Here is a 24,071-nt window from a genome sequence, read left to right as displayed (position 1 = left end):
AAGCCATTGAGAGAATATAGTCCTTCAGTGAAACCCTATGACTTATCCTGTTCTGAATGCTAGATACACATAGTAGCTGTACAACCAAGAAAGCTATCACCAAGCAAGCCATGCAACGAAAATCATGAATCCAATCCCTGGACGCCAGTCATCAAAACCGTCGAAAATGGGGACGATCTGCCCTTTCACAACCCCAGTCCCTTGCGCACCTCATCCCGGACCTTCTGCTCATACTCTGCTCGTCGCTCACGCCACATCTTCGCTGCCTCAACGTTGGCGGGGCTTTCGTCGTTTGGTTCAGCAAGCATACTCATGACCGAAATGAGGATCTTCTCCACGCTCTGAATTGGCGACCAGCGCTCCGAAGCATGCTCGTAGTGGTTGGGGTCATCACCGGGCGGATGCAGAATCGAAATACAAACCGTACCATTTGGATATACTGGATATCCCAGAGAAAAAAGGTTAGCTTGGAGTATGGGGAAGAGAGGCGCCGCATGGATCAATCAAAGAGCGTACCGTTTGGGTGCCACACCCCACCGCCCACGAATTTCATTGTCGGCGGACTGAGAGGATAGTCTTTGGGGAACTTCAGCTCTGCTGCAAAAACACCCCCTTCAAAAGGAGTCCCCTCGGGGCCTTGAATCAGGGCTTCCCAGTAGAACATGTCATCCTCCGACACCGGGCCAGCGGTAATACCCTCCGGGGGGTTGGTAGACAGGTTCTTGTATTCGTGAAAGAGGCGTTTCTGGGCAACCGAGGAGGCCATGTTTGCGAATGAAGAGGAGAGGCAGGATCGTCAAATGGAATATTGGGGAGTTGAGTTGTGCACACGACAGAGTTGGGATGATTTCGTCGGGTGGCGAGGGGTTCTTTTGTACGCTCGTGGTGACAAGGGCGAAGAGGCGAGGACTAAATTGAAGATGGGATTCGTACGGAATCCACGTAGAGCTCAAGGCGAATATAAGCCAAATGTTTTGGGAGACTGAGAAAGTGAGAAGGTGAGGAGGTGGAGAAGTGAAGAAAGAGGTGGGAAGCACCGGATGTTCAAGATAGTTCGCGGGGTGCGCCATTCCTGGGTCGCCCCACGGGCCGATCCCGATGCAACAGCTAAAAATACATGGTATTATCGTCTATCAACAACTAGAGAGCATTTAGGGCATTTAAAACCAATCGAAATCATCTCCACCTCCTTCAGATCCTCCGTCACTCCAAGGATCTTCGAATTGGTCCTCTTGAGCCCATGGATCCTGCGCGCTCTCCGACCATACATCTTCGGAGGCACCTGGCTGATCTGGCTGTTGTTGGTCAGATGGAGGCATCCCGGGCTGATCTGATCCCGGTGTTTGGGAGCTTTGAGAGCCCGACAATCCTCTCTGCATAGCTTCATACCCAGCCATCGCACCAGCGCCCGCCGCTCCAGCAGCGATGCCATCTGTCACGCCGCCAGCGGCGCCCGCTCGCCCGATAGCACCTGCTGCTGATTCAGTCATTGCTCCAGCTTCTCCAGCTGCGGCACCGCCAGCAGCACCAGCGGCTTCACCAGCAGCAGCACCTCCGCCGAATCCAGGGAACCAAAATGGCATAAATCCAAACCCACCCGATCCGCTGTGGCGGCTGAAATAGTCAAAATCGACGGTGACCGCTGTGGCAAGCATCACCGCTCGTTGATCAAGCGTCATTCCAGAGAACGAGTCTGTTTGGAGTGAAGAAGACTCGTTGACAGACGCTGCGGAGTCCATCCTCAGCGCATAGACACCTGTGTCAGTAAAAATTTCGCGGGCAAATCCAGCGAAGTTGCGGTTAACGGATCCAATCAACCGATTTTCCGCTGAACGGAGAGAAAAGTCCCAAGAGAGGAATGGTTCATCAACGTAGGCAAATTGGTTGAATTCACCCTGACCTTGTTTGGAGGCTTGTGCGAGTTGTATTTGCTGGGACTTGGAGAGATTCGAACCTGTAAGGGGGAACTTGTGGGTGCCCATATCGGTATCGGAGTTGGGAGATTGGTGATACGTAAAGAGGTTGTATTTCCGTCGCAGCGGCGCCCATTGTTGTTGTGCCTCGCCAACGACTCGCATCTCATCAAGTCCAAGTGGTGATACGCGAGCATTGGAAGAAATGTCGGCTTGGACTAGAGAGCCCGGGGTGGTTGTGTGGAGAGAGGTCGAGGATGTGTAGTTGTTTGAGGAAATATCAAGAGGGTCGTAAACTCGAATTCGAGAATTGATCCATGAGAATGGACGATTGAACTAGACTAGCACTTAGCAATGATTGTCGGTATTGTTTGATGGTCAAATATAACTCACCCGAAGCACCTCGTTCTCATGCCGATCGAACACATGCGTCACGAAGCTCCGATGCGTGCGAAACCATTGACGCGCCATAGCATTTGCCATTCCTTTTTCTTGTTCTGCCATATATCCAATATGATTGCCCTGCGCATCCATAATGACGTACTTGTTCGCCTGTTCGAAACCACTACCAAAGAATATTGATTAGCCTCTGACACCTAGGTGCCATAGTGAGCGCACTCACATCATGACATTCATCATTTCCAATTGTCGTTGGACCACAAGTCCAGAATTAGCTAGCAGATTTGCAGCTGGATGGTCCTCTTTCAAAACGCCATTGGGGTCCTCGGGAAGGTAGACTGGGGAGAGTAGGGTATTTTGCGCGGGATCATAGGTTGAACTCAGTGCATCCTGAGCCTCCGAGATTGTTGTGCCTAGCTGTTCTGGCGCATGCGCCGGACTTTTCGGTTGCGATGTTCTCCCTGGTCTGATAATGCTGTTGCGTGGGCCACGGTGTGTGCTTCTGCCGCGGAGCGTGGATAATGGACGATGAACTGGGATTCCCCGTAGGGATGGAGATCGAAGCCTGAAGCTACACATGTTGCAATTCTCTAAATGAGGCGAAGACTGTCAAAAAAGCACGCCCAAGATAAAGAGAGCGGGTTGGAGCAAAGGCGATCGACCCGATGCTGGAAAGAAGTCAGGACTGAATGACGGATGGCGGGAGTTGCCCGGCGGGGCTCGGCGGAGATAACACTCATCTCCTTCAACCTGCTACCAGCTGGGGGCAACATCTGCTTCTTGAGTATACAAGGACCGCGCCTGGATTGATATGAAGTATTTCCAGCTCCTCGAGCTTTACGTACACTATTTGAGTTTTACTTCTACGGAAGAGAATCTTGTCGATGCCTCTCTGCAGCGGAAGCTCTTTACAAGCCTCCATACCATGCCATGATTCATTCCACCAGCTGCATCATATATGGTCTCACGGTTCAATGTAAGTACATCTACTTGGCAGTAGGGTATGGCCATTGGTAGATTAGCATATGGGTAATATGCTTTGATTTATGGGGAAATTGGACCGTTTGAGTCCCTCCAGCCAGTGGTCACGGATCTCCCGGTCATAGGCATTGAAGTACCTACACGGTCCAAGGCCGTCGCAGCTATGCTAAACGGTTCCTTGAAGCATTCAAAGATCCAGTCCAAGTATAAAGTAGCCAACTCGTTGACACATTGCCCTCACAAGAGGCCCTTCCGAGCTAGCTCAATCTTTCGCGCCGCCTCGCCCGTCTTGAAACCTCCTCGGGACACGCAAATCGCACTCCCTTCTCCAAGCTCAACTTTGTCTTCAACATCGGGATGTTGACATGGGCAGTGGTGTGGGACGGAAACGCAGGCGAGGGTTCCAGGGCATAGGTAGTTGCTGCAGTGAGCTATGAAGGCAGATTCTAGAGTTAGCAAGAAACCACGACTAGCTATGCAATATTGGTACGAATTATCGGTGAACAGAAATCTTACCTTGAGCCCACATCTTTTGGTACCGACCACTATCGCTCGGGACATTCTGGGAGCCTTGCTGGTTCTGTTGTTGTTGATTGCCACCAAACATATGATCGAAAAAGCCAAATTGGGCCTGGGCGACTGCCGCCAACATGAATAGAGCCAAGAGGCTCTGCAGCCAGTTTCCAAGCATGGCTGGGAAAAGAAAAAGAGAGACCCTGAAAGATCTCAGTGTGACAACGGCAGGGTTATGACTGGTGAGGTGGTCTATACAAGAAGCCAGTTTACGGGCTGGGCACGTGACCGCCAAGCCTCATCTCCGAGAAAAAGTTCCCCTTGGAGCTTCCTCGTCCGCAGCTCGACTCGATCATCAATTGCCAGCAATGTTGCAACCCAGACTTCTGGCGCCCCTCCGGGCGCTAGAACGGGCCTTTTCTCCCTCTCTTCGATCTGCTCAGAATGCCTACCAGCCGCAATCCCTTTTTCAGCGCGCCATCTCCGCACCGCTCACCTTTCCGAAAACCACACCTACTACCCTCCCTCGGTCACTCCTCTCTTTCTCACAAGTTCGTTTCGCTTCGCACGCCTCCCAAGGAACGGCAAATAGGCATTCGCGCGATCCGGCCGGCAAGCGTCTCGGTGCGAAGCGCACAGGTGGCGAATATGTTGTGCCGGGATGCATTATCTTCAAACAGCGTGGCTCAAAATGGTTTCCAGGCGACAACTGCGCTATGGGACGTGACCACACAATCTACGCCACTCAAGCTGGATATGTCCGATACTATCTCGATCCTGAACGACACCCCGAGCGCCGATATATCGGAGTTGTTTTCGAGAAGGAAGGGAAGCTTCCCCACCCTCGCAATGCGCCCAGCCGTCGGAAGCTGAACATGGTTTCCATCCCGCGGGCAGAACCTGTTCAGAGTCAGTCCGATCTCATGGCATCTATTGATGAGAACGGCACCCAGATCGCTAGCGTGGAGGCCATTCAAGCCGAAGCCGGTCCGCAACTGCGACCTGGTTACATGTACCGTGAGGCCAATTGGGTGATTGGTCGGGCAGCTGAGAAGGCTGGAATTTTCGCTAAGCCATATGACCCCAGAAATCGCTGGCTTGCGTGGCGAAAGAGACAGGCTCGCGCTGAACGTGCTGCGCAAATGAAGAGCTTGAAGGGCAAGAAGCCTTCTAAGAAGGCCAAATAGGGATGCATGATAGTTTTGAACCATGGTTTTAGGTTTCTGTAGCGATATGAGGAGCTTATCCTCGGTGTTCTCTTGTATTATAGAAAGAATATGTCACAAATTATATCTCCATATATGTATCACTTCCGTCTTTCGATATATTTGCATTCTTACTTGTGGATGGTAGATAGTTCAACCATCTGGCTCCACAAGCTGGAGTGTTAATACCACTGAGCAGAGAGCAGCTGATTTGTTAAGCAGAGCCCTTGGTAACTATATGATTCTTTGCATCGGGGCAGAACCGCACTTTTGCCAGGTTTTCTTCTCTTATCATCCTCTAGTTGCTCAAGGCAATCATCTCTAATGCCTATAACTTAAATTGCATGGCTTGCGGGGCGATCATGGAGATCCAATGATTCAAATCATCCATGCATTAGGAAATGATGACTTTCATTGCTCATATAAAACTTCCCTTTTCAAATTCACTCCAGTTCGCATTGTTTTGAGCCACTCGTCAATGCCCGTTAATCTTTATATCTGGTGAGCTCCCAATTCCTTGTCGGCCCAATGCAGTACGCGAAGCCCACCAGCAAGTTTGCAGTACAATCCTTTTTGGACAGCGCCGATGGATTGGCAGCGGAGAAGACGGAATATTCGATACCTCCGAGAGCGGTAATCGAAGCACATGTATCCCCCTCACGGACAACGTGCCACTTTCCACATTCTCTGGTCGTCCCTTCTGCGACAGATGCATCATCTGGCAGAGGTGCATTTCTTGTTGGTGATGATCTCCATATCTTTGGCAGCGAGTTCACCCCTGGTGGCGGTGCCATTTCGGTGTACAGACCAGCTTGATATGACATACACACAACACGACCGTGTGTCTCGGCCCAGTCCTGAAGATTGGTACAACGGCCATCAATCCAAGGGTTCAAATAAGATAGTGGGGTGAATCGTCTCATATTCATCTTTCCCTCAATGGAAAAGCAGGTATCATCCGCAGAGTAGGCGTAAATTTCTCCGCAAGAAAATGGAAGGCATAAGGATAGACCAGCCGGGATATTGCTGCAGTTCTGAATTTGCTCGCTCCCCATGAACAAAGCTGTCGAAGAGAGCTTGTATTGGATGGCAATAGAGTCACAGGTATCGCCTTCAATTGTAGTATAAAATGTATCAGAGGCGCAGAATTCAGTTGAGTCCTCAGTCTGGTCATTTGATAGGCTATCCAAAATAGTGAGGGTTTCAGTATTTGGAACAGGATACTGGGCATATTGTCCAACATTCACTTTATGCTGTTCATTCATTTGAGCGGTAGCGACAGGAATTGCCTGCAAGGCCACGCCAATAAATAGAGCTATGTTTCGCATTGTGATTTCTGTTAATGTTTCTATTATCGATTCGTGGCTGGCTGGTTCCTCGGAGGAAAAAGAACGAAAATTCGGACAAGACATGTGGAATTTCTCTCAATGCCAGATGCATCGCCCGAGCTTAGTATTTTACGCTGTTTCTGATGTGACCTAGTGGAAATGAGCCTCTAGGACCCTGAGCGTGGGGTCTATTCTTGGCAACTGTAGCTACAGTGAGAGGAGCTGGCCATTTCCAGGATGAGTGGAAATTGGTGGCTCACTTTTGTAGCATTTTGGAAAGATTTAGTGGTTCTTTCTGCTCAGATGTCTTGGCCAAGACGATCCGGCATTCAAGTTAGCCAGTGTGGATAGAGCCGGTCCAGTGGTGTTAATTTCTACCAAGAGAGCGAAATGAACCTAGTGGTTAGTGGCCTCGGACCCGCAGATAGTTCTTCGGACAAGCCTAGTCCCTGGAGAGGCTCGGGTTGAGCCGCCCGGCCCCAAGGACGCCAAGAAGGGGCCTTTATTCCGATTAAAAAGGCGTTACAGTCGAGGCGAAATGCCCCCAATTGTGCAGGGATAACATTTCACAGAATATGTCAATGCAAGTCTGGGGAATCTCCCCGATAATATCGACAATCGGGATCTTCTGGCTTCTTCTGGGTGCTGCTGGAGCTTCCGGTCATGTTGATCCCGTCAGTCTTCAAATATCGTCTATCAGCAGGAGTTAGCATACTGATCAATTCTTTAGTCCCATTATGGAAACGACACGACAAGTTATGAGCAGCCTCATCAACTTGAGAGGTTAGAGCGAGTTGTTGGATACTTCGAAGGCTGGGGCTCTCGGCGAGTCTGCAACGACTTTTGGCCGGAGATGATTCCGGATGCCATATACACCCACCTCAACTTTGCCTTCGCCACAATCGACCCTGAAACATACGAGGTCATGCCGGCTCATAAAGCGGATGTGAAATTATATAGCCGGTTGACAGGAAAGAAACGGGGAAGCACGCCATTGAAAGTCTTCATTGCTTTTGGGGGCCCGACCTTTAATGGCCCTGGACCCACACAGCGCACCTTCTCCGATATTGCGGCATCTCCCCAGAACCAGAAGAAATTTTTGAAGTCATTGGTATCCTTCATGTCTACCTATAACTTTGATGGAGTTGACTTCAATTGGGAATATTCTCACATTGGTGAATGGCTCGGGCGAGAAGAAGACTTTCAAAACTTCCCCAAATTCCTGAAAAGTTTGAAAAGCACCCTGAACAAGACACCTGGTCGGAACGGCATTTCAATCTCGATCCCATCATCTCCCTGGTATCTGGAACATTTTGATATGAAAGAACTTTCTGAGTCTGTTGACTTTTTCAACATGATGACATACGATCTCCATGGCACTTGGAGCCGAGGCAACTTACAGACCGGACATGCATGGACGGGAGATTATCTCAATGGGCATACCAACCTTACGGAGATCGATATGGCTCTGGACCTACTCTGGAAGAAAGACATTCCAAAGAGCAAGGTGGTGATGGGACTAGCTTTTCATGGGCGCTCGTATATAATTGGCGACGACTGCTCAGAGCCAGGTTGTGTGTATCTGTCTGGTGGGGTTGATGCGGGATGTAGTTCGGAAACTGGTGTGATCTTCAATGCTGATATTTATAAGGTAAGAGAGGCCAGTCAAATCTCCGGTCAAATCCACGACCTGGCCGTCTTGTATGAAGAAGCGGCGATCAAAGTGGACAAGCTAGGTGACAAATGGGTGTCGTACGACGATGCAGACACATTTCGACTGAAAATCAAATATGCCGAAATGGAATCCCTCGGCGGTGTCATGGTCTGGGCTGTATCTCGTGATACAAAGAAATCCGATTATTCCAACATGCTAGGAAAAATTACCGGTCTTCTAGAGTCGCCCAGCTACTGGACCGCGGATACTTTGTTCCCCGGTGAAGCAGAAGAAGTTCAGGCTTTTGAAGAAGCATTAAAAGAGTGGATTAAAAACCCAAGCTGCTCTGGAGATATGATGAATGAATTGGTATGATTAATCAAAAATGTTTCAAAAGGGCATGCTCGGTGTCATATCCACCTGTAAAGTCCAAGATATCGATGCCCGCTTAGACCGCAACATGTTTGATGAAACAAAGATCCAGTAGCTTACCAGTGGCTTCAGTATAAATATTGGGTCTCAAGGGGATCCACGCTTGATCAAGTCTCTATCTCATGCGATTCCATTTGAGACTCTGCCAATAAAGTCACAGCAGTTCTTCATCGCCGAAGACATATTTCATAGGCCCAATTTAAAGCCACCCCAATTCAACCTAGAAAAGATTCCCTCGGGGTCATACAACGCTCTAATATCTCTCATCCGATCAATATTCTCAACAGGAAATCCCGCAAATGGATCTTGCCATTCACCAGCATCGCCCATATACACGAAGTCAAAGGCAAGTCCCTTTTTCACGTTGATAGCGTGGAGATGCTCAGCCAGTTGACGAGACCAAGCTTCGATACGAAGATCATCTTGCTGGAGGTCCCAACCAGTGCTAAATTGCCACACTAGATTAATTCTGTTAACAGGGCTTCTCGGCATGATCAAAATTCTATTACGAGAACCGTTACTGACATATCATAGGTTCCTCCATGAGACCCCAAACATTGCCAATACCGTTGGTACGGCCAACTCGTGCCGCACCTGCGGAATGGACATTTGTGACAAATGTTGGATAAAGACCCTGCACATCGGAGATCTTGTCGACAGAATCTTTCCATGCTTTGTATATGGAGTAAAGAGCCTCAGGATCTGGCTTCATGCTCTTGTGTGAGAACATGACTCTGTCAAATGCACGTTGAATCAGTATATCCCTGTCTGAAATATTCAAGTAGGCCATGTTGACTGACCGGAACATTTGTTTGGGGCTATCTAGAGTAGATGTCCACTGGGCCATAGTGGTAACATTGTTGATCCTTGTTGTTGCGGGGACTGCCGAAAAATTGGCGAATTGAGAGGGAGGTTCGCTGATGCCTTCTTGAACACCAAGTATTGAGCCCGATATAGCTTTTGTGGTGGCATTGTATGACACAGTGGCAACCATTCCAGCTGCAATAGGATTCGCATCGTCAAGCTTTGCAGCCTCGCAAACTGCCGTAAGAAACGCAGGGATACTTGTCTCGTTGTAAAGCTGGATTGTTGTGCTAATTTTTGGAATGTCATACGTCTCGAGTTCAAACTTTGTGACCACTCCATAATTGTTGGCGCCCCCTTTCAAAGCCCAAAAGAGATCCGGGTATGAGCTCTTAGTTGCTCGAATATGGGTTCCGTTCCCAAGTACAATATCATAGCTCACAACGTTGTCCATTGCATAGCCATATTTGTTGTTAAAGTAATGAAAGCCTCCGATGAGGCTAAGGCCAGGGACACCGATGGTTTTCAGGCGACCACCTATCACGATACGACCATATGGCTCGAGTTTATCTTCAACATCATACCAGGTGAGTCCAGGACCTACTTCAACTGTACTTGCTTTCACCTTAATATCTTTGAGTCTCTCCAGTGCTAGAAGGACACCGCCATTGATGTTGTTGGAACCTGGGTACTAAAAAAATGTGAGCAAAACGCATATGTATTTTGAGTAGTTAACTAACATTCATGTGGCCACCACCACGAACAGCAAACTGTGCATCACAGGAGCCGAATATTTGGAGTGCATTAGAGACCCCATCGGCGGTTTCGGGCAAGAATATACAAGCAGGCGAAAGATCGGCTCGAATATCCCAGTATGCATCAGCAGCCTGGGCAGTATAATTTGAGCTCTGGGGGTAAATTACTCCAGTATAAGTCCGTGATAGCTTCGCACAAGCACAAGAGGCGCCTGATGTGGGCTTAAAAGTGCCCGTTGCGGTAGTAATGGAAGGCCCCGTCGAAATAGATGCGGTGCTTAGGCCACCGAAGGCCAAGGGAAGCACAATGGTAGTTGAAAGATTCCACATGCTGTGACTCCGATTCAGCAGATAATCCGACTGCGAATTGAAATATCGAAATGTTCTATGCGGCTAGATGCGTTTCTTATAAATGTTGAGCGATCCTCATCCTAGGCTGATATGCCAGGGCCCGCCTGGAGGTGATGACTTCGCATTCGGATATCCATGGTGCTGATCCGCTGCCAATGATCTAAATTGACCATGGACAATTGAAACTTTGGCTTGCTTTCCAGGCATGAGCTAGGCTTCCCTCATTCTTTGTGTCAACTAAAAATCAGTTATGGGTCATGTGGGACCAGGGTCGGAAAGAAGAAAGCTCTACAATACGCAGTGACACTGAAGATTGTGGCTGCCCTTGAGGTCCTGGAACAAGGAACCCACGTTCAGTCCCCTGGATAACCTGATGAAGTACAAGGGAGAGTGTCGATCAGTGGGGATTTCCGAACCCGAGTACCGTCTGATTGAACCACTACAGGTAACCTCGGGTTCGTATTCGGGCCTCATAAGCCCTACTCGTTGGCTTAAAACTCTAAATTCCAGGCAGTTTCTAATTAAGGTTCCGTGCTAAGAAATCCCAGAAACCTAATTAACAGTTTGCCCACAACCATGAGACTCTTGCTGCGGAGATAAATTTGAGCTCGAATTTACGACGAATAGTATCCACCTTGCAGACAATTGTGATATGCAAAAATAATATTAATATGTTATGAAAACTCAAATAGTCAGCTAGTATCATTCTTCGTACAAACGTCCTAAAATCAAGCTTTGACAAACGAATTCGTTGCCGATAACTCTGGCAGTAGATGAGGGTGGTTCTTGACTTGGAGTAGACATCGTCACCGTCGACCTTCTCCTTTTTCTGCCATGAATTAAGTGAACTTTCTGAGTTTTCGGACGAGGTGTCAATATTGACTGCGCAGCAGCTTCATCTGCATCATCAACATAAACAAAGTCCCAACTGCACGGAAGAGAAGCCTCAGATTGAGATTCTAACAGGGCCCTAGCCGTCTCAATGTCGGGGACGCGCTCCACACGAGCGGCCCCAAGAGCGAACGTGAGGAAAATATACGCCCTGCGCTTCTCTCCTGCTTTGCCACGACCAGTGACAATGAGAACCGATTTTCCGCCAAGAAGCTTCGGTCTTGATGAGATGGTATCTGATAAATGTGCATCAGTTGGAGAGGTGGGCAGCATGACTCGAGATTTGGTGGCTCCATTAAGGTACTTTGACTCGCCAGCTGGGAGAAGATAAATGGCCCAGTCAATCACACGTCCCTTGGCAACACAGTCCTCAACCCAACGCCCGTTAAGGCAAGGGAGGCCGAGAGCCAGCGCTTGCATATACTTCTCACGGCGGGAATGCGTGTCTGTGATCAAACAGCTGAACCCAATCTCTTCGGCCAGGCTGGTAAGACGTAAACCAGAGTTACAGGTGGCTTGGTTGCCAGCAGTGCCTTTTGTGGGAGTAGTAATAGGATGGATTGATGAGGGTTCAAAGAGGTCAGTGAATCCGTCACGCAGGACAGACCCACCATTTTCCTGAATGAGTTTAGAGACACGGTTCTTTGAAGTCTCATCTTTGTAAGAAACAGCAAATGCCATGTTGGCAAAGATACCGCCAGAATTATTAATACTGCGGGAAAAGCGGGCACTTGGGGACGCCGGAAGAGAAGACTTCTCGGAGGGGGTGTGAGGGTGGTTTTCCTGAGGGACTATTTCGGGCTGGTAAGTGAATGCTCGGTCCTTGAGCTGATTCCACAGGATGGTGTCAAGGTAGATTCTTCCAATCGGTACCTTGATCACATTCTCTGAGTTGTTGAGGCCACCATGGGGAAGACTTTTGCGTTGTTTGGGCCCAAGAATCACCGTAGTGTGGCCATAGATATCTGTCTGAGGATATAAACCCTTACTAGCAGCATCGAGAAGCTCTTCTCGCGTGAGCTTATCATCAAAACCCCGAACAATATGAGTGATTTTCGGAACATCACGCATATCAACCTTCACTGCATCTCCGATGCGAAGTTCAAATCTTTTGACAGCACCCTTCACCACTTCTACAGGAAGACTGTCTTCAAATTTGACAGAAAACTTTGACTGGGACACGCCCAAAGGAGTTCCAAAACATGTTGCCGGGTAATAGGCACGCTTTTGACCCATCCACACCGCAAGAACTTGCTTCAGGGCTATCTGATCGTCAGGCCCAGCAGTTCGAGAAGCTTGCGGTGTCACAGGAGAACTATTGACGATGTTGCTTTCAGGTTGTATCGTGTCCCCGGAGGGTATATGAACGCCTGTAAGATTAGAGGTAATGACAGGAGGGTTGTGGATAACAACAGCGGGCCAAGCAGGTGGCTTGGTAGGAATCTTCTGAACTGATGCTTGCTGTCCTTTGGAACTCCTAGGTTCGATGAATCGGCCATGCTTTGATCTGGATCTCCGCCGAATAACTTGTTGCGGCGAGCCCTCCATTTCCCAGATATTTTCGGTTCGCCGAGAAGAATGGCCCGAGCGTGACTTGCGAACAGTAGTTGAAGGAACATGGATTTCAGCGGGAGACTGTGGTTTCATGGAGCTAATCGGTTCTACTATGGGCGCAACAGTCTTGGGGGGCTGTGCACGAGGCGTGGCAGGAACGGTGGTATCAGATGTATGGAAGCTCTGGCCCAAATTTCCACGGCGCCTTTTTCTTGGGCGTGTTGGAGACCCGTCAATAACAAGTGCATTGAATTCCTCGTCATCAGCTGTGAGAAAATTCAGGTCGAAATCTCCAAATTTGTTATCCACCAATGGGGATTGGTCAAGAGCAATTGCAGTTAGAGCTCGACGCTGTCGTCCACTTGGACTAGACAGAATCTGAGATTGCACTTGTGATTGAAGAGCTTTAATGGGCGAAGAAAGCGCACGGTTTTGTGAAAGTCGAGGCAAGGCGGCTCGAGTGACTGTTTCAACAGGATACCTATTGGGGGGAGGTCATCATCTTCATCATTCAATGCACCTCCATTGGATTCGCCATCCCATTCATTAGGCTGTGCTTGGTTGGGGCTGGTTTCCGGAATACTGGTTAATCGACTTATATCTCCAATCTGGGGCCGCAGATGTACTGGAGTTTCTGTGATACGCGATGGCAAAGAGGATGATTTATCACCAGGCCCAGTTTCGGTTATGTTCGCAGATGAACCTGTATTCTGTGGATCGGAATTGTTGCGAGAAGGGGCATGCATATTCTTTTTCTTGGGAGAGTAATCTTGAACAAAGTTCTCATCAACTCCAACTGAGATATGATATCCATGTCTCTGTAACATTGCATCAGCCTGAGGCAATGGTACCGCTTGTCGCCGTGAACTAGGAGGTGATGATTGAGGGGGCGCTGCACAGGTGATGTTGAGCCGGTATCATAGACAGAGTCAGGCTCCATTCCAACTGGATGGGAAGGCGCGTTCATTTCGGTCTCGGCTCGGTTGAGCGATGATCGAGGGGACTGCTGGGAGTCCTTGACCATCACTTGTGAGGATCGACAAATATACAGATCGAGGTTTCCAGTGTCTGGTGAGTTTGGACCAGAAATGATAGCGCACTGATCGGCTATTGCTGCGTGTTCACCAAACGATAAAGCCTGAGAGAGGCGGTCATGAGCGCTGTTTGTCGCTGCCACCAAAACAGGAGGACCGTTATAGTTTTCTTTGTCCTCCTCTGAGGAATGTGGAAGCTCTTGAGATTGAGGAACTTGAGGGCCGGGATCTTCTTCTTGCTCGGTTTCTTCTTCGCTTCCTGCAGCTTCGGGAATCTCCTCATCGTGATGAATCTCATGACCAGAACGATGGGGTGAAGTAGTAATACCAGTTACGGATCGAGAAGGAGCCTTCAATGCCGCAAATTGCGCGGCAGTCTCCTCCTCAATCTGGCGTTGACGGCGCGCATTTTCGACAAAGCTCGATTCTTTATAGAACTCCTGATCCAACTCATCACTTGTTGGAATACCACCTGCCGACCGTGTGAGTCTCTCCCCCAAAGATTTGTCACGCCTTGTCTGTGACTCATTCAAAGATATGTAGTTCAAATTCGGCTCCGACGACTCCCTGGGTAACCCATGCATTGTAGTTAGCGGCGAGGAAATAAAATTTCCGATGCGAGCTTGTTGGATCGGAATGTTCGGTGACGGACGGTCTGACACCAGCTCTGGTTGTTGACCATGCGCCAAGGGAGAAGACGGAGCCTGGGTTGCCCTGAATACCTGGCTCAAAGCGAGGAGACCTCCACTTGACTCAATATCTCCAGCCAATGGATTATGTGAGACACTAGGTGTCCGGGTCGTGGTCCCTGGAGTCTGATTTTTCTTCACCGCTGTCCCAGGTGTTGTTGTTAAGAAACGCTGCGATTCCGGGAACAATTCAGGCTGGTATGCCATCGGTGATGACTCGCCTGGGTCGTAATTGCTTTCCTCGTCATGCTCCGAAGAAAGCTTCCGTGATGCGTCGTGTGAATCTGTGCCGAATTGAGAAAGCAGATTGATGTGACCGCTGTCACCCTCGTGTAGAGTCAACAGAGTTGCCCCGTCGGCCCCATTTTGTGACATATCGTGGTATATCGATTCTCCGTTCTGTCGTATGATGCTGTCATACACTGATTGGGAAACAATCTGAGTATCTCCAGGGGCAACCTCGGCCGATTCCATGTTTCTTCCAGATTTTGTTCCAGATAAGTGCTGCGGGCCTTGGCTGGTCGAAATGTTACGTGAAGCCATAGGGTCTATTTCATGATGCCGACGCAGAAAGGGACGGCGAGTGCGTTTCGTTGTGGAGCTTGCAGGGTCCGATGACGGTTTCGCGGCTAGCCCTTGACCTGTTGGCAAGGCATCACCAGAAGAACGAAGGATAGAGCGATGGTCGTCGGGATTGTCGGTTTCATGCAGCGAGGCGCTGTCAATTTTCACCGGGCTAGATGGGAAAGCCTGGAGGGGTTCGTGCTCCTGAAGATGTCAAGGTCAGTCCAATGAGATTCTGGGACGCTGCAGGTCATTACATACTAGCCCCAACGCGACGCGTTGCAGCGTGGCGATATCGATACTGTCCTGGACGTCCATTTCCACCACCAAATAGCCTTAACCCATCATTTCCGTAAGAAATCTAGCTTGAGCCTCAATATCTGATCCCGCTGATGGAAATTTTTGCTGGATCTCCCAAATTTCGAAGATTCTGCGGTCGTAAGAGTTTCGTTGAGAGACGGACGCGAAACGCGTCAGTCACGTGTTATGATTATGTGCGAATATAACCTTATTGGGACTAGCGTGGTTTTGCGTGACTAGAATGTATACCGAATTCAACAAGCGTGCGATTAGGATATGCACGAAGCAAATGATTGATGATCTACAGAGATAAATATATAGATTCGAAGTATAGAATTGGAAATATTTCATGAAAAATAAATTTCCTTGCAAGAATAGGGTATATAACACAACTAAATGGATATAATGGCATGAATGAAGCGGGTATCTGAAGCCCGACTAAATGATACACAATAATGATTTTCAATCGCGAGTTCGGTTGGGAACCCACCTTCTCAAGACAAATTCCCGGACCCGGTAGCGGCTGATCAAGGCGCCAATGTCATCGGATGAGGCACTCGGAGGGGGCACTTCGACGTAGCAAGCCACCAAACTTTTAAGCACTTGGTTTTGCACACGGTTCACACAATGCAACGACCACCAACTTCGATTCTGCTGCTCAGCTGCATGCTGCCGACGCTCTTCAGTCTCGGACCAGTAAGGATGGTTGTAGGAAGGAATGATGATGACGGCGAATTCGGCATGGGAGAAGACCGGGCCACGGTTGTAGAGGAGATAATCTGTTCCGAATTTCACGCCGGACCTGATCACCCACCCGAGAGAGCGGAAGTGATGATAGGCAGCGTAAGATATCATGAAGGGGTCGTCCGGCTGGAGCTCGGCAGAAGCATTGCGAGGAGGATAGTAGGAGCTATGGCAGAAAAGTGGAACGAGAGACGACGTCGAGATGATGCTATTGTCCTTTGGGTCGACAACGCGGAGGACACCAAGCGCATAGATGAGAAAAAATGCCTCCTCATTGGAGAGCTGCAGATGTTCTTCATTCGCCAACACGTCACGATCCGTGTCGTCATTGAGAGCTTCCAGCGCAGTAGCCGAGGCGGAGTCGGCAGCCTTCTCCTCGACGACAGACGAGAATCGTACTGATTTGCCATTGGCGGCCGTGGACAGATCAATGGATTCGGAGGTATTGGCATTCTGATTGATTTGAGTCCGCGCCCTATACTTGGCTTCCATAGCTTTTTTGACAGAGAACTTCTCAATCGGAACGGACGAGATCTTGTCCTTCAACACGACATCGTTGGTGGCTTCGCGGGCAGCGGCTTCGGCCTTGAGTCTTTCCTCAATCGCTAGCTTCTCGACTCTCGCTCGCTCCATTTTCAATTCGCGCCTCTCAGATCTGCGCTTCCTTACAGCCTCCTCATTGGTAATCCCCCTAGCAGACCCCTCCTCTTCTTCTCTCGCTCCAGCCAGCTCGGCTCACTTCGACTCAGACTACCTTTACCGAAGAACCCCATCTCCCACAATGCCCGGATCACCTTCTCATCGGTGACATGGACGGATGAGGTAGCTGAGTCAAAGTATGCAGTATAGGTTTCTTGGCGTGGAGGGGTTATAAGAAATGTGAGGTACGAGAGGACAGCGCTTATGATAGACAGAGGGTTATGAGGAATTACAGCAGGAATAGGATGGACATTGACTGGAAGAGGAAAGCGATGGATATGCCTGTAATTGGGTCTAGAGGAACGGGCAGGGGCAGGACGAGACTTCGCCTGGGCTGGCCCGGCTTCGGACACTGTCGCAGACACGACTTCAGTCATGGTGCAGAATTACTGAGACTTGAGAAGATAGTAGATGCGTGCCTGAGTTGAAGAATTCTTGTCAGCAAACTCTTCTGGACAGCGACTGAGTGATTACATGGGTTATCACGGTCTTGTCAGATACCGTTGTAGTCAATATAGCAAATCATCGACAAGCAGCTAGAAATCAAGGTGCCGCCTGCCTGAGCATATATATAGTAGGTCATCATCCAAGGGGGAGGGGTATATGTAAAGGCAAAGCAAAAAAAAGCAGAGAGCTTCAAAGAAGCTTGGACAGCTGAGCTTACCTGGCACAATCTGCAAGCCCTGATGCTGGTGGTCGAGACAGGGCACAGGGGTTAACTTAGTATCATACAAGCGTCATGCCGCGGCCAATTGGAGCTGATAGTTTAGTTAAAACGACTTTGCATGATTGACGACAAAAACAAAAACCGATGGTTTTGCTCAGAGCTCACAGAAAAGGAAGAAATGAAATTTTGCGGCGGCTCTATTTTAAGGCGTTGTGGTGACTAAGCAGCTAGGCCAAGTCAAAAAAATTCCTCCGCTTCACAGTCCGCGAACATCCAAGGCTCTCTCGACTCGCACCACAAACCACCGCCAAGTGAGTATTCTTTAGCCCGTTTTGTTTAGAAATTTGTCACAATATGGATTCTCGACTAACGTATCTTTTACCAGAATGCATCTTATGGTACGTGCCTCCGATCAGGATTCTCTCGAGCAGCCCTCGCTCCGTGATATGCGACCAGCCTGAACCCTCAAATTTTTCGCTGACTTTCTCCCCTCCAAAAGTACACTCTCGGACCCGATGGCAAGCGTGTCTACACGCTGAAGAAGGTTGTTGATGGCAAGGTCTCCAAGTCGGCGTAAGGACATATGCTCTTTCTCTGAGTGCCAATGTCCACTTACTCACTTTCAATAGTCACCCTGCTCGTTTCTCCCCCGATGACAAGTACTCGCGTCACCGTGTCACTCTCAAGAAGCGCTACGGCCTCCTGCTCACCCAGCAAACCGGTATGGTTTATTCCTCCGACCCTACATATCACCATGTACTAACTCTGGGCTCAGAGACCACCTCGTCTTGAACACGAAAACTCAAAATTGGGAGGTCATGGGTTGACTGTCAGTTCGGTCCATGATTTGGCGCTTGGTGTTACTTGTGTAGCCCGTGGATGGCTAGGATTTGCATTGTTTTGAATTTTTGGCCTAATATTGGGTTCATTATTTCATCGGGAAATATGAGTCTAGGTGTTTCAACTTTACAACGTTATGCCATCAATACCACTGTTTCTCAACCCGTTTATATGCGATTTTCAATATGCAGCACGACGAGTATATGCATTGGCCCTCGTAGATACATGCAGACCGGACGTGTTTCCTGGTCCTTGGCAGGAAACGATCAAAACGACATTTTTCCAAGTACTTGCCCCAAACTCCAGCCTATGTAATCGATAATGCAAAGAAAAAATCTAGCGCTTTCTTGAATTGACGTTACGTCCTGCGCCGACCTTGATACGGCCACCAGACTTGTTGCGCTCGCCAGTCAAGATACCTGGCAAATAATCCTCGTCCATGAGGTCGCGCTCTCGGCGCTGACGCCGTTCTTCTTCGGTTGTGGAACGAACAAACTCCTTCTGGTCCTCGGCGAGAATGAGCTCAGTGCCCCATCCGCCTTGTCCACCGCCGCCCTTCCACTTGCCATTGGCACTACCGGCGACGGGCTTGGGGACACTATAGCGGTTGCCCCGGTTATTCCACTGCATGTTCTTCTTCAAATGCATGGTGAATTGGCCATTAGCAGTGGTGGTGCACGAAACGCGAGTAAGGGTGTCCTTGCCACATCGAGGACAGAATTGTTTGTTCATTTCCTTAGTAGTAAGGAAACAGGCGTGGCAGCGCTTGATGAACGATTTCAGGTGCTGAACTCTTTGCAGAGTTGTGGTCGACAGAAGATTAAGATTCATCTGAAGTAGCACATTTTGACACTAGAGAGAGTGGATTCGTCAATAATGTCATTTCAAAGGAAAAAGAAAGAGTTTCTCCTACGGCAAAATCAGTCGTCATGGTCACGACCTGCATCGTCTTCGGCTGATTTCCATCGGATCCAGCACCAGCCTCATCGCGGGCCAGCCGCTTCTTGTAGTTAGAGGGTGTGATCCATTCTCCACCATCAGAATCGGCAGCATCATCTTCGTCTTGGTCTTCGGGTTCGTTGTCCTCCTCCACAGTCTGTTCAACAGCAGCAGATTCGACGGGAGTGTTTTCGTCGGTCTTAACTTCTCCGTCATGGACAGCGGTTTCGCTCTCTTTGGACTCCTCCACAGTATCGGTCACTGTAGTCTCCTTGATACCCTCGGCGATAGCACCCACATCAGTCGATTCGCTCTTCTCCTGCTCCTCCTCCTTGACAGGTGGCTTGCCATTGACACGCTTCTGACCAGGTACACTGCGAAGGCGCCAATCTCCCCCGTTGCGCTCGCACTCAATCTCATAGGCGAGTGCCAGCACCTCAATATCGACTCGACTCAGCACAGAGCGATCGCCGGTTTTTCGTGCGAATTCGCTGATGACATTGAAACTCTTGGGAGTGGGTGTCCGCTGCTTCAGGAAAGGCAGGTAGAGTGTCTCCACACGGGCGCGGGCATCGGGATCGCGGATTTCGTTGACCACAGACGGCGTTGTGATAATCTCTTCGCATTGAGCGAGCAGAGTAGAGAGCGGCGGGGTATTTTTGATTATGGGGCCAGCATCCAACACAATGGTGTGGATGGGCTTGGGTGGAGATGATAAGGGGTCTGCCATCTTGACTGCAATCCCAGAGTCTCCGGAAATACTCAGAATGGAGAGGATGATGCGAGTCGTGGGTTGGCGGGGATGGATATTCGTGAAGTGAAAAGGAAATTTCTATACGGACATGGTCTGTGCGCTGTTATCTCCTTATCTTATCATTGCCTCCCCCGCCGAATGGTTTGTAGTTGCCATGTGAGAAAGCCCCCTACAAAGGAGCATTTGAACAAAAGTGACAAAGGCTTTTCTGCTTGATTAAACAAACCTCGTCTCTTAGCGTTTCATATAATATTATTGCATGTGTGGAGACTTATTAGTATAAAACATTATCCCAAGTGTGATCCTTTTTTCTGGAACTGCTAAGGTTATTCTCAAGAGTGAAACAATAAATGTGTGCACTTACCATCTTTCAGCAAGCTGGGGCAAAGGAAGAGTGTTAGACTCATAACCGGGAGGTAAAGGCGCTCACTGTTTCCCACTTCAGACTAATTCAACTATTAAAAGAATCACCGGACACAAACAGCTTTCAAGGGACATTCTATCATATATTGACTTTTCTAATCCTATCCTTGGCATAAGTTATTTTCATTCCATTGAAGCTCCAATTATTTAATTACAGGTTGCATATCGACTCAGTTGAGTACGAAACGTGATTTAACATCTGCACTCCAGGATGGATTCGATTGACCTGTGGTTGGTTGTCTCGATCTCGATTGTACAATGTACTCTTTTAGTCCTTTGTTGAAGTTCAAAATGCACATCAGAGAATTGACCAGTGTTGTACTGATCAAAAGCATAGCTATAATGGCAAAAAGAGTCAAGGATACCCTGTATGAACTCAGATCATTGCTAACAGTGCCTTGACCATACATATGTACTAGTGTCATAACAAAAGTTCCGGCGATAATGCACATCATGAGCTATAATGGCAGTCAGTCGAAGGTACAATCAGCTTAACAAGTGTAGGCACTTTACCATCATCAAAATCAGCGACTTTGTTTTCTCTCGACGGCAGAACAGGGCAGCTAGAATCAAAGCTACTATAGCAACCGGGACCATAGCTGCAGTGACAAAAAACTCTTGGTTTTTGAAATCTTGGACAGCCAGTAAAACCTGAAGTTGTGTTCCAAATATAAAATAGAAATCAAATTTCAGAAGGGCAATGTAAACCTAGCAAAATGAGCAACAAAACTTAAGCAGGGATATGGGCGACAGCCTTTACCTGATATATTGTATATCTGCGATTCATCCGCAGATCTGCACTGATATTTTTATATATCGACCATGAGAACTCAGCTCGCAATTTCCATGTCACAAATATCATGACAGCGGTCCCAACACCGATAAAAACAGGAACCAATATGAGCTCAATATAGTACATTGCCCAGATTTTGTTGCTGCGTGCAGTGTTTGCCACTACGTTTGTGATAGTGTCCCTGATCTCTTTTATTTGCATACAGCCGTAAGTCAAAAGCCCCGTGTTACAAACACATAAGCCAATCAGTTGAAAAGTGTTTTTTCGTCGTAATGCATCGTACGAGAGGCCAAGTTCGTAAAGTAGTGCGAATATGTAGAGACCCAGAAAGGATCGAAGACGTGTGGTTCCACTTCTCATATTCAGCTCCCCGAATTCTTTCGAAATACTGATAAATATCCAGCTATATCTTCCCATAAATACCTATTTCAAAGACCAAAAGCAGAAAGCTGCTCAGAATAGTTTGAAGACATACCTTTCAATCCCAACGGTTACCAGTGTTTCGAGAATAACCGCGGTAGCAAACGAACGCGTCCAAAGAGTATTTGGAATGTACACTGCGCGACGACTTTTTTTGCTTAGAGCAACATGATGCCCATCATTCAGAACTGGACTTTCTGGTGGTCCAAAATCATCAAGCTCAATGTATTGGCCATTGTGGGTGGGATGAGCCGACTGTGAGAAGTTGGAGCGCCCCTGTGGGGAGGGACCTTTGATTGGGGGATACGCGCCTGCTCTAGCTTCTCTCGAACAGTCAGATTGCATTTTTTCGAGGGCCTCCAAAATGCATCTCCCAGTTTCCAAAGCAAGGTGTGAATGCGGTGGGATTATAATAGATATTGGCCTATCAATGTTATTGCGAAAGACGATTATGATTGGCAGATTGGGATGCTGACGAGCACGAATACGAATCGAGGCGCAGAACTGTCGGGGCGATACCCCATTCTTAGGGCTCTTAATCCCCTTGGGTCAATAGTCCAAGCCCAAAGTGGAGTCAAGTGTGTTAGCATCGTGTTATTTTGGCTTCTAAAAAAATCGTTGTTCTAGACATACGCGTCTGTGGCCCAAAGACACCCGGTCTCCACATCTGCAGCCTATCATCTGTAGCTGCCTGGACCATACTCCTATTAACTCAATCCTTTCCAATTTAGAATGGGTCCTAAATCATTTATTCGGCACTTCACACAAGCAAACCCCCAGGGAAAACGTCTCGGACAATCTTGATGCCAAGCGAGACGGCTATGCTACCCAGCAGTTCAGAAGAATGACGGAAGGGGTCGCAAGGAATCATTGTGTAACAAGTAACGAGAATGACAAAAATATCCAAACTTGGTGTTAAACTAGAATTTGGTCTGTCAGTTGGAATTCCCTTTGATTCGTTTGCCAGATACTCAGGACGCTACTTGGTCAGGGGCTACAGCTAATACGATAAACTTTAAAACACTATTGTCCCAATGCAACCCGGATCATCATAACGCTGCAATGTGACAAGTGGAAGGAGCGCAACCAGCATGCTTTCAAGAACTTTGTTCGCTACGGTCGCACTTGTGCTATAGGTAGTAAAACAATCAGCCAAGTTGGTTTGGATTCACACTAAGATGGAAGTCATTCCACATCCGATACTGCTGCAGTAATATTAATCTGTGCAGAAATCCAGTATGTGATTAAGCGGTCTGTTAACAAATAAAGAGACCCTCAGGAAGACATAGGCATGCAGGGAGATTGAGCATATATATTATTCGGTCCGTGGAGGAATGGGCTCTCACTTAGAGCAATTTTCCTCTTGATCTGATTGTCGCCTTGGGTAGCAGCGAATGTTAGCTTCAGGGGGTATGTCTACCTCACTCCTGAGGAAGGCTAGGCCCACGGCGCTTGAAAAAACTCATAATCATCTTCAAATACACAGCAAAATTATGAGAATCAAAAGTATTAATTACATAATTTCCATATAGAAACATATGAGGAAAGATTTCAGTGATTAAATAGCTTTTCCGTGTGCCAAATAGTGCATTGGAGGAAGTGGTGTCTTTTTGAGACGCTGAAGTAAAAGTAAGACAGATAGGAGCCATTCCTACTTTGTTTTCTCAGTCAAACAGCTCTATATTCGACTGGGATCAGAGGATTTAGTCTATCTGAAAGTTCAAAAAGAAAGAAAAACAGAACATACATATGATTGTGAAAGCCTCAAGAGGTCTGATAAAATGCCTCATGGCTAGCCAACTTAGCGAGTCTTATTTTGAATACAAGAACAGCAGCCTTAGAACAACCACCATCACCCAGAAGGTCCGTCGCTTCTTTGGCCTCACCAAGGATTTCTCCTACAAAAGGTCCAAATAAAAGCCCACGAGCCCAAATCGGTATTGATAGGTTTCGCATTTCGGTAGAGGGGGCATAATATCTACGATCATGCCACCGCCACAGGTAATAGGGGCAACAACTACAAATGATGATAAAAAGAGCTGTTTCAATATATTACCCCGAGCAAAATCTGGAATGAGAAAGAGCAGAAACTTAGGTATCAGAGACGAGGGCTTGAGATGGCTCCATCAACTGACAAAATTGTCCTTCTACTTTCGTTTTGTTTTTCGTACAAATGGCTACAATCGGATGGAGGAAACTTTAAGGCACGGATAACGTATTTGATCGTCTACATGAGCACCCTGAGCGAAGAGAAGCTGATCGCTGGGTAGTCATAAGCGCTACTGGAGTACTCAGAGAGCAATAATATTATGATAGACCACCTCTGCTGAGTGACCTCGACACTCAATGAATCGCTCGGTCGGGTCAGAAATGGCTGTATCCGGAATTCTTCTCCTTTGGCGATAAGTATTTTCTAGCTTCTGAG

At 48.2% G+C, this 24,071-nt stretch overlaps 13 protein-coding genes across 13 annotated transcripts; 3 read left to right on the top strand and 10 right to left on the bottom strand.

Moving 5' to 3' along the window:
* Nucleotides 1-185: 185 nt before the first annotated feature.
* Nucleotides 186-766, bottom strand: N7462_003770 (E2 ubiquitin-conjugating protein UBC7; the record flags this gene model as incomplete). The annotated part of the gene is made up of 2 exons (XM_057075496.1): nt 186-439; nt 517-766. The coding sequence occupies 2 exons, from the start codon at nt 764-766 to the stop codon at nt 186-188; spliced, it is 504 nt and encodes a 167-aa protein (XP_056935001.1).
* Nucleotides 767-1,160: 394 nt separating this feature from the next.
* Nucleotides 1,161-2,891, bottom strand: N7462_003769 (scramblase family protein; the record flags this gene model as incomplete). The annotated part of the gene is made up of 3 exons (XM_057075495.1): nt 1,161-2,249; nt 2,307-2,478; nt 2,536-2,891. The coding sequence occupies 3 exons, from the start codon at nt 2,889-2,891 to the stop codon at nt 1,161-1,163; spliced, it is 1,617 nt and encodes a 538-aa protein (XP_056935000.1).
* A 639-nt stretch (nt 2,892-3,530) lies between these two features.
* On the bottom strand, nt 3,531-3,984 carry lcl2 (the record flags this gene model as incomplete). Its single annotated transcript, XM_057075494.1, has 2 exons — nt 3,531-3,724; nt 3,810-3,984. The coding sequence occupies 2 exons, from the start codon at nt 3,982-3,984 to the stop codon at nt 3,531-3,533; spliced, it is 369 nt and encodes a 122-aa protein (XP_056934999.1).
* Nucleotides 3,985-4,174: 190 nt separating this feature from the next.
* Nucleotides 4,175-4,993, top strand: N7462_003767 (mitochondrial 54S ribosomal protein bL27m; the record flags this gene model as incomplete). Its single annotated transcript, XM_057075493.1, has 1 exon — nt 4,175-4,993. The coding sequence occupies one exon, from the start codon at nt 4,175-4,177 to the stop codon at nt 4,991-4,993; it is 819 nt and encodes a 272-aa protein (XP_056934998.1).
* Nucleotides 4,994-5,496: 503 nt separating this feature from the next.
* Nucleotides 5,497-6,339, bottom strand: N7462_003766 (LysM peptidoglycan-binding domain-containing protein; the record flags this gene model as incomplete). The annotated part of the gene is made up of 1 exon (XM_057075492.1): nt 5,497-6,339. The coding sequence occupies one exon, from the start codon at nt 6,337-6,339 to the stop codon at nt 5,497-5,499; it is 843 nt and encodes a 280-aa protein (XP_056934997.1).
* Nucleotides 6,340-6,920: 581 nt separating this feature from the next.
* On the top strand, nt 6,921-8,368 carry N7462_003765 (class V chitinase Chi100; the record flags this gene model as incomplete). The annotated part of the gene is made up of 2 exons (XM_057075491.1): nt 6,921-7,013; nt 7,070-8,368. 2 exons carry the CDS (start codon nt 6,921-6,923, stop codon nt 8,366-8,368), a joined length of 1,392 nt encoding a protein of 463 aa, XP_056934996.1.
* Nucleotides 8,369-8,611: 243 nt separating this feature from the next.
* Nucleotides 8,612-10,314, bottom strand: N7462_003764 (FAD-binding oxidoreductase; the record flags this gene model as incomplete). The annotated part of the gene is made up of 3 exons (XM_057075490.1): nt 8,612-8,883; nt 8,951-9,920; nt 9,970-10,314. 3 exons carry the CDS (start codon nt 10,312-10,314, stop codon nt 8,612-8,614), a joined length of 1,587 nt encoding a protein of 528 aa, XP_056934995.1.
* Nucleotides 10,315-11,037: 723 nt separating this feature from the next.
* N7462_003763 (chromatin-binding protein RAD9) lies at nt 11,038-15,385 on the bottom strand (the record flags this gene model as incomplete). Its single annotated transcript, XM_057075489.1, has 4 exons — nt 11,038-13,158; nt 13,209-13,598; nt 13,679-15,253; nt 15,329-15,385. 4 exons carry the CDS (start codon nt 15,383-15,385, stop codon nt 11,038-11,040), a joined length of 4,143 nt encoding a protein of 1,380 aa, XP_056934994.1.
* A 444-nt stretch (nt 15,386-15,829) lies between these two features.
* On the bottom strand, nt 15,830-16,744 carry N7462_003762 (uncharacterized protein; the record flags this gene model as incomplete). The annotated part of the gene is made up of 1 exon (XM_057075488.1): nt 15,830-16,744. One exon carries the CDS (start codon nt 16,742-16,744, stop codon nt 15,830-15,832), a length of 915 nt encoding a protein of 304 aa, XP_056934993.1.
* Nucleotides 16,745-16,776: 32 nt separating this feature from the next.
* Nucleotides 16,777-17,187, bottom strand: N7462_003761 (tRNA-splicing endonuclease subunit Sen2; the record flags this gene model as incomplete). Its single annotated transcript, XM_057075487.1, has 1 exon — nt 16,777-17,187. The coding sequence occupies one exon, from the start codon at nt 17,185-17,187 to the stop codon at nt 16,777-16,779; it is 411 nt and encodes a 136-aa protein (XP_056934992.1).
* Nucleotides 17,188-17,863: 676 nt separating this feature from the next.
* On the top strand, nt 17,864-18,269 carry N7462_003760 (H/ACA ribonucleoprotein complex subunit NOP10; the record flags this gene model as incomplete). Its single annotated transcript, XM_057075486.1, has 4 exons — nt 17,864-17,875; nt 17,977-18,050; nt 18,107-18,198; nt 18,253-18,269. The coding sequence occupies 4 exons, from the start codon at nt 17,864-17,866 to the stop codon at nt 18,267-18,269; spliced, it is 195 nt and encodes a 64-aa protein (XP_056934991.1).
* A 384-nt stretch (nt 18,270-18,653) lies between these two features.
* N7462_003759 (rRNA-binding endoribonuclease) lies at nt 18,654-19,986 on the bottom strand (the record flags this gene model as incomplete). The annotated part of the gene is made up of 2 exons (XM_057075485.1): nt 18,654-19,169; nt 19,231-19,986. The coding sequence occupies 2 exons, from the start codon at nt 19,984-19,986 to the stop codon at nt 18,654-18,656; spliced, it is 1,272 nt and encodes a 423-aa protein (XP_056934990.1).
* Nucleotides 19,987-20,603: 617 nt separating this feature from the next.
* N7462_003758 (uncharacterized protein) lies at nt 20,604-21,991 on the bottom strand (the record flags this gene model as incomplete). Its single annotated transcript, XM_057075484.1, has 4 exons — nt 20,604-20,891; nt 20,947-21,141; nt 21,194-21,629; nt 21,702-21,991. The coding sequence occupies 4 exons, from the start codon at nt 21,989-21,991 to the stop codon at nt 20,604-20,606; spliced, it is 1,209 nt and encodes a 402-aa protein (XP_056934989.1).
* Between the last annotated feature and the right edge of the window lie 2,080 nt (nt 21,992-24,071).

Source organism: Penicillium macrosclerotiorum, assembly GCF_028827735.1.
Source record: "Penicillium macrosclerotiorum strain IBT 26536 chromosome Unknown utg000003l_segment0_segment0, whole genome shotgun sequence".
NCBI lineage: Eukaryota > Fungi > Ascomycota > Eurotiomycetes > Eurotiales > Aspergillaceae > Penicillium > Penicillium macrosclerotiorum.
The sequence above is the reverse complement of the archived record's forward strand: the minus strand, read 5'-3'. Positions and strand labels throughout refer to the sequence as shown.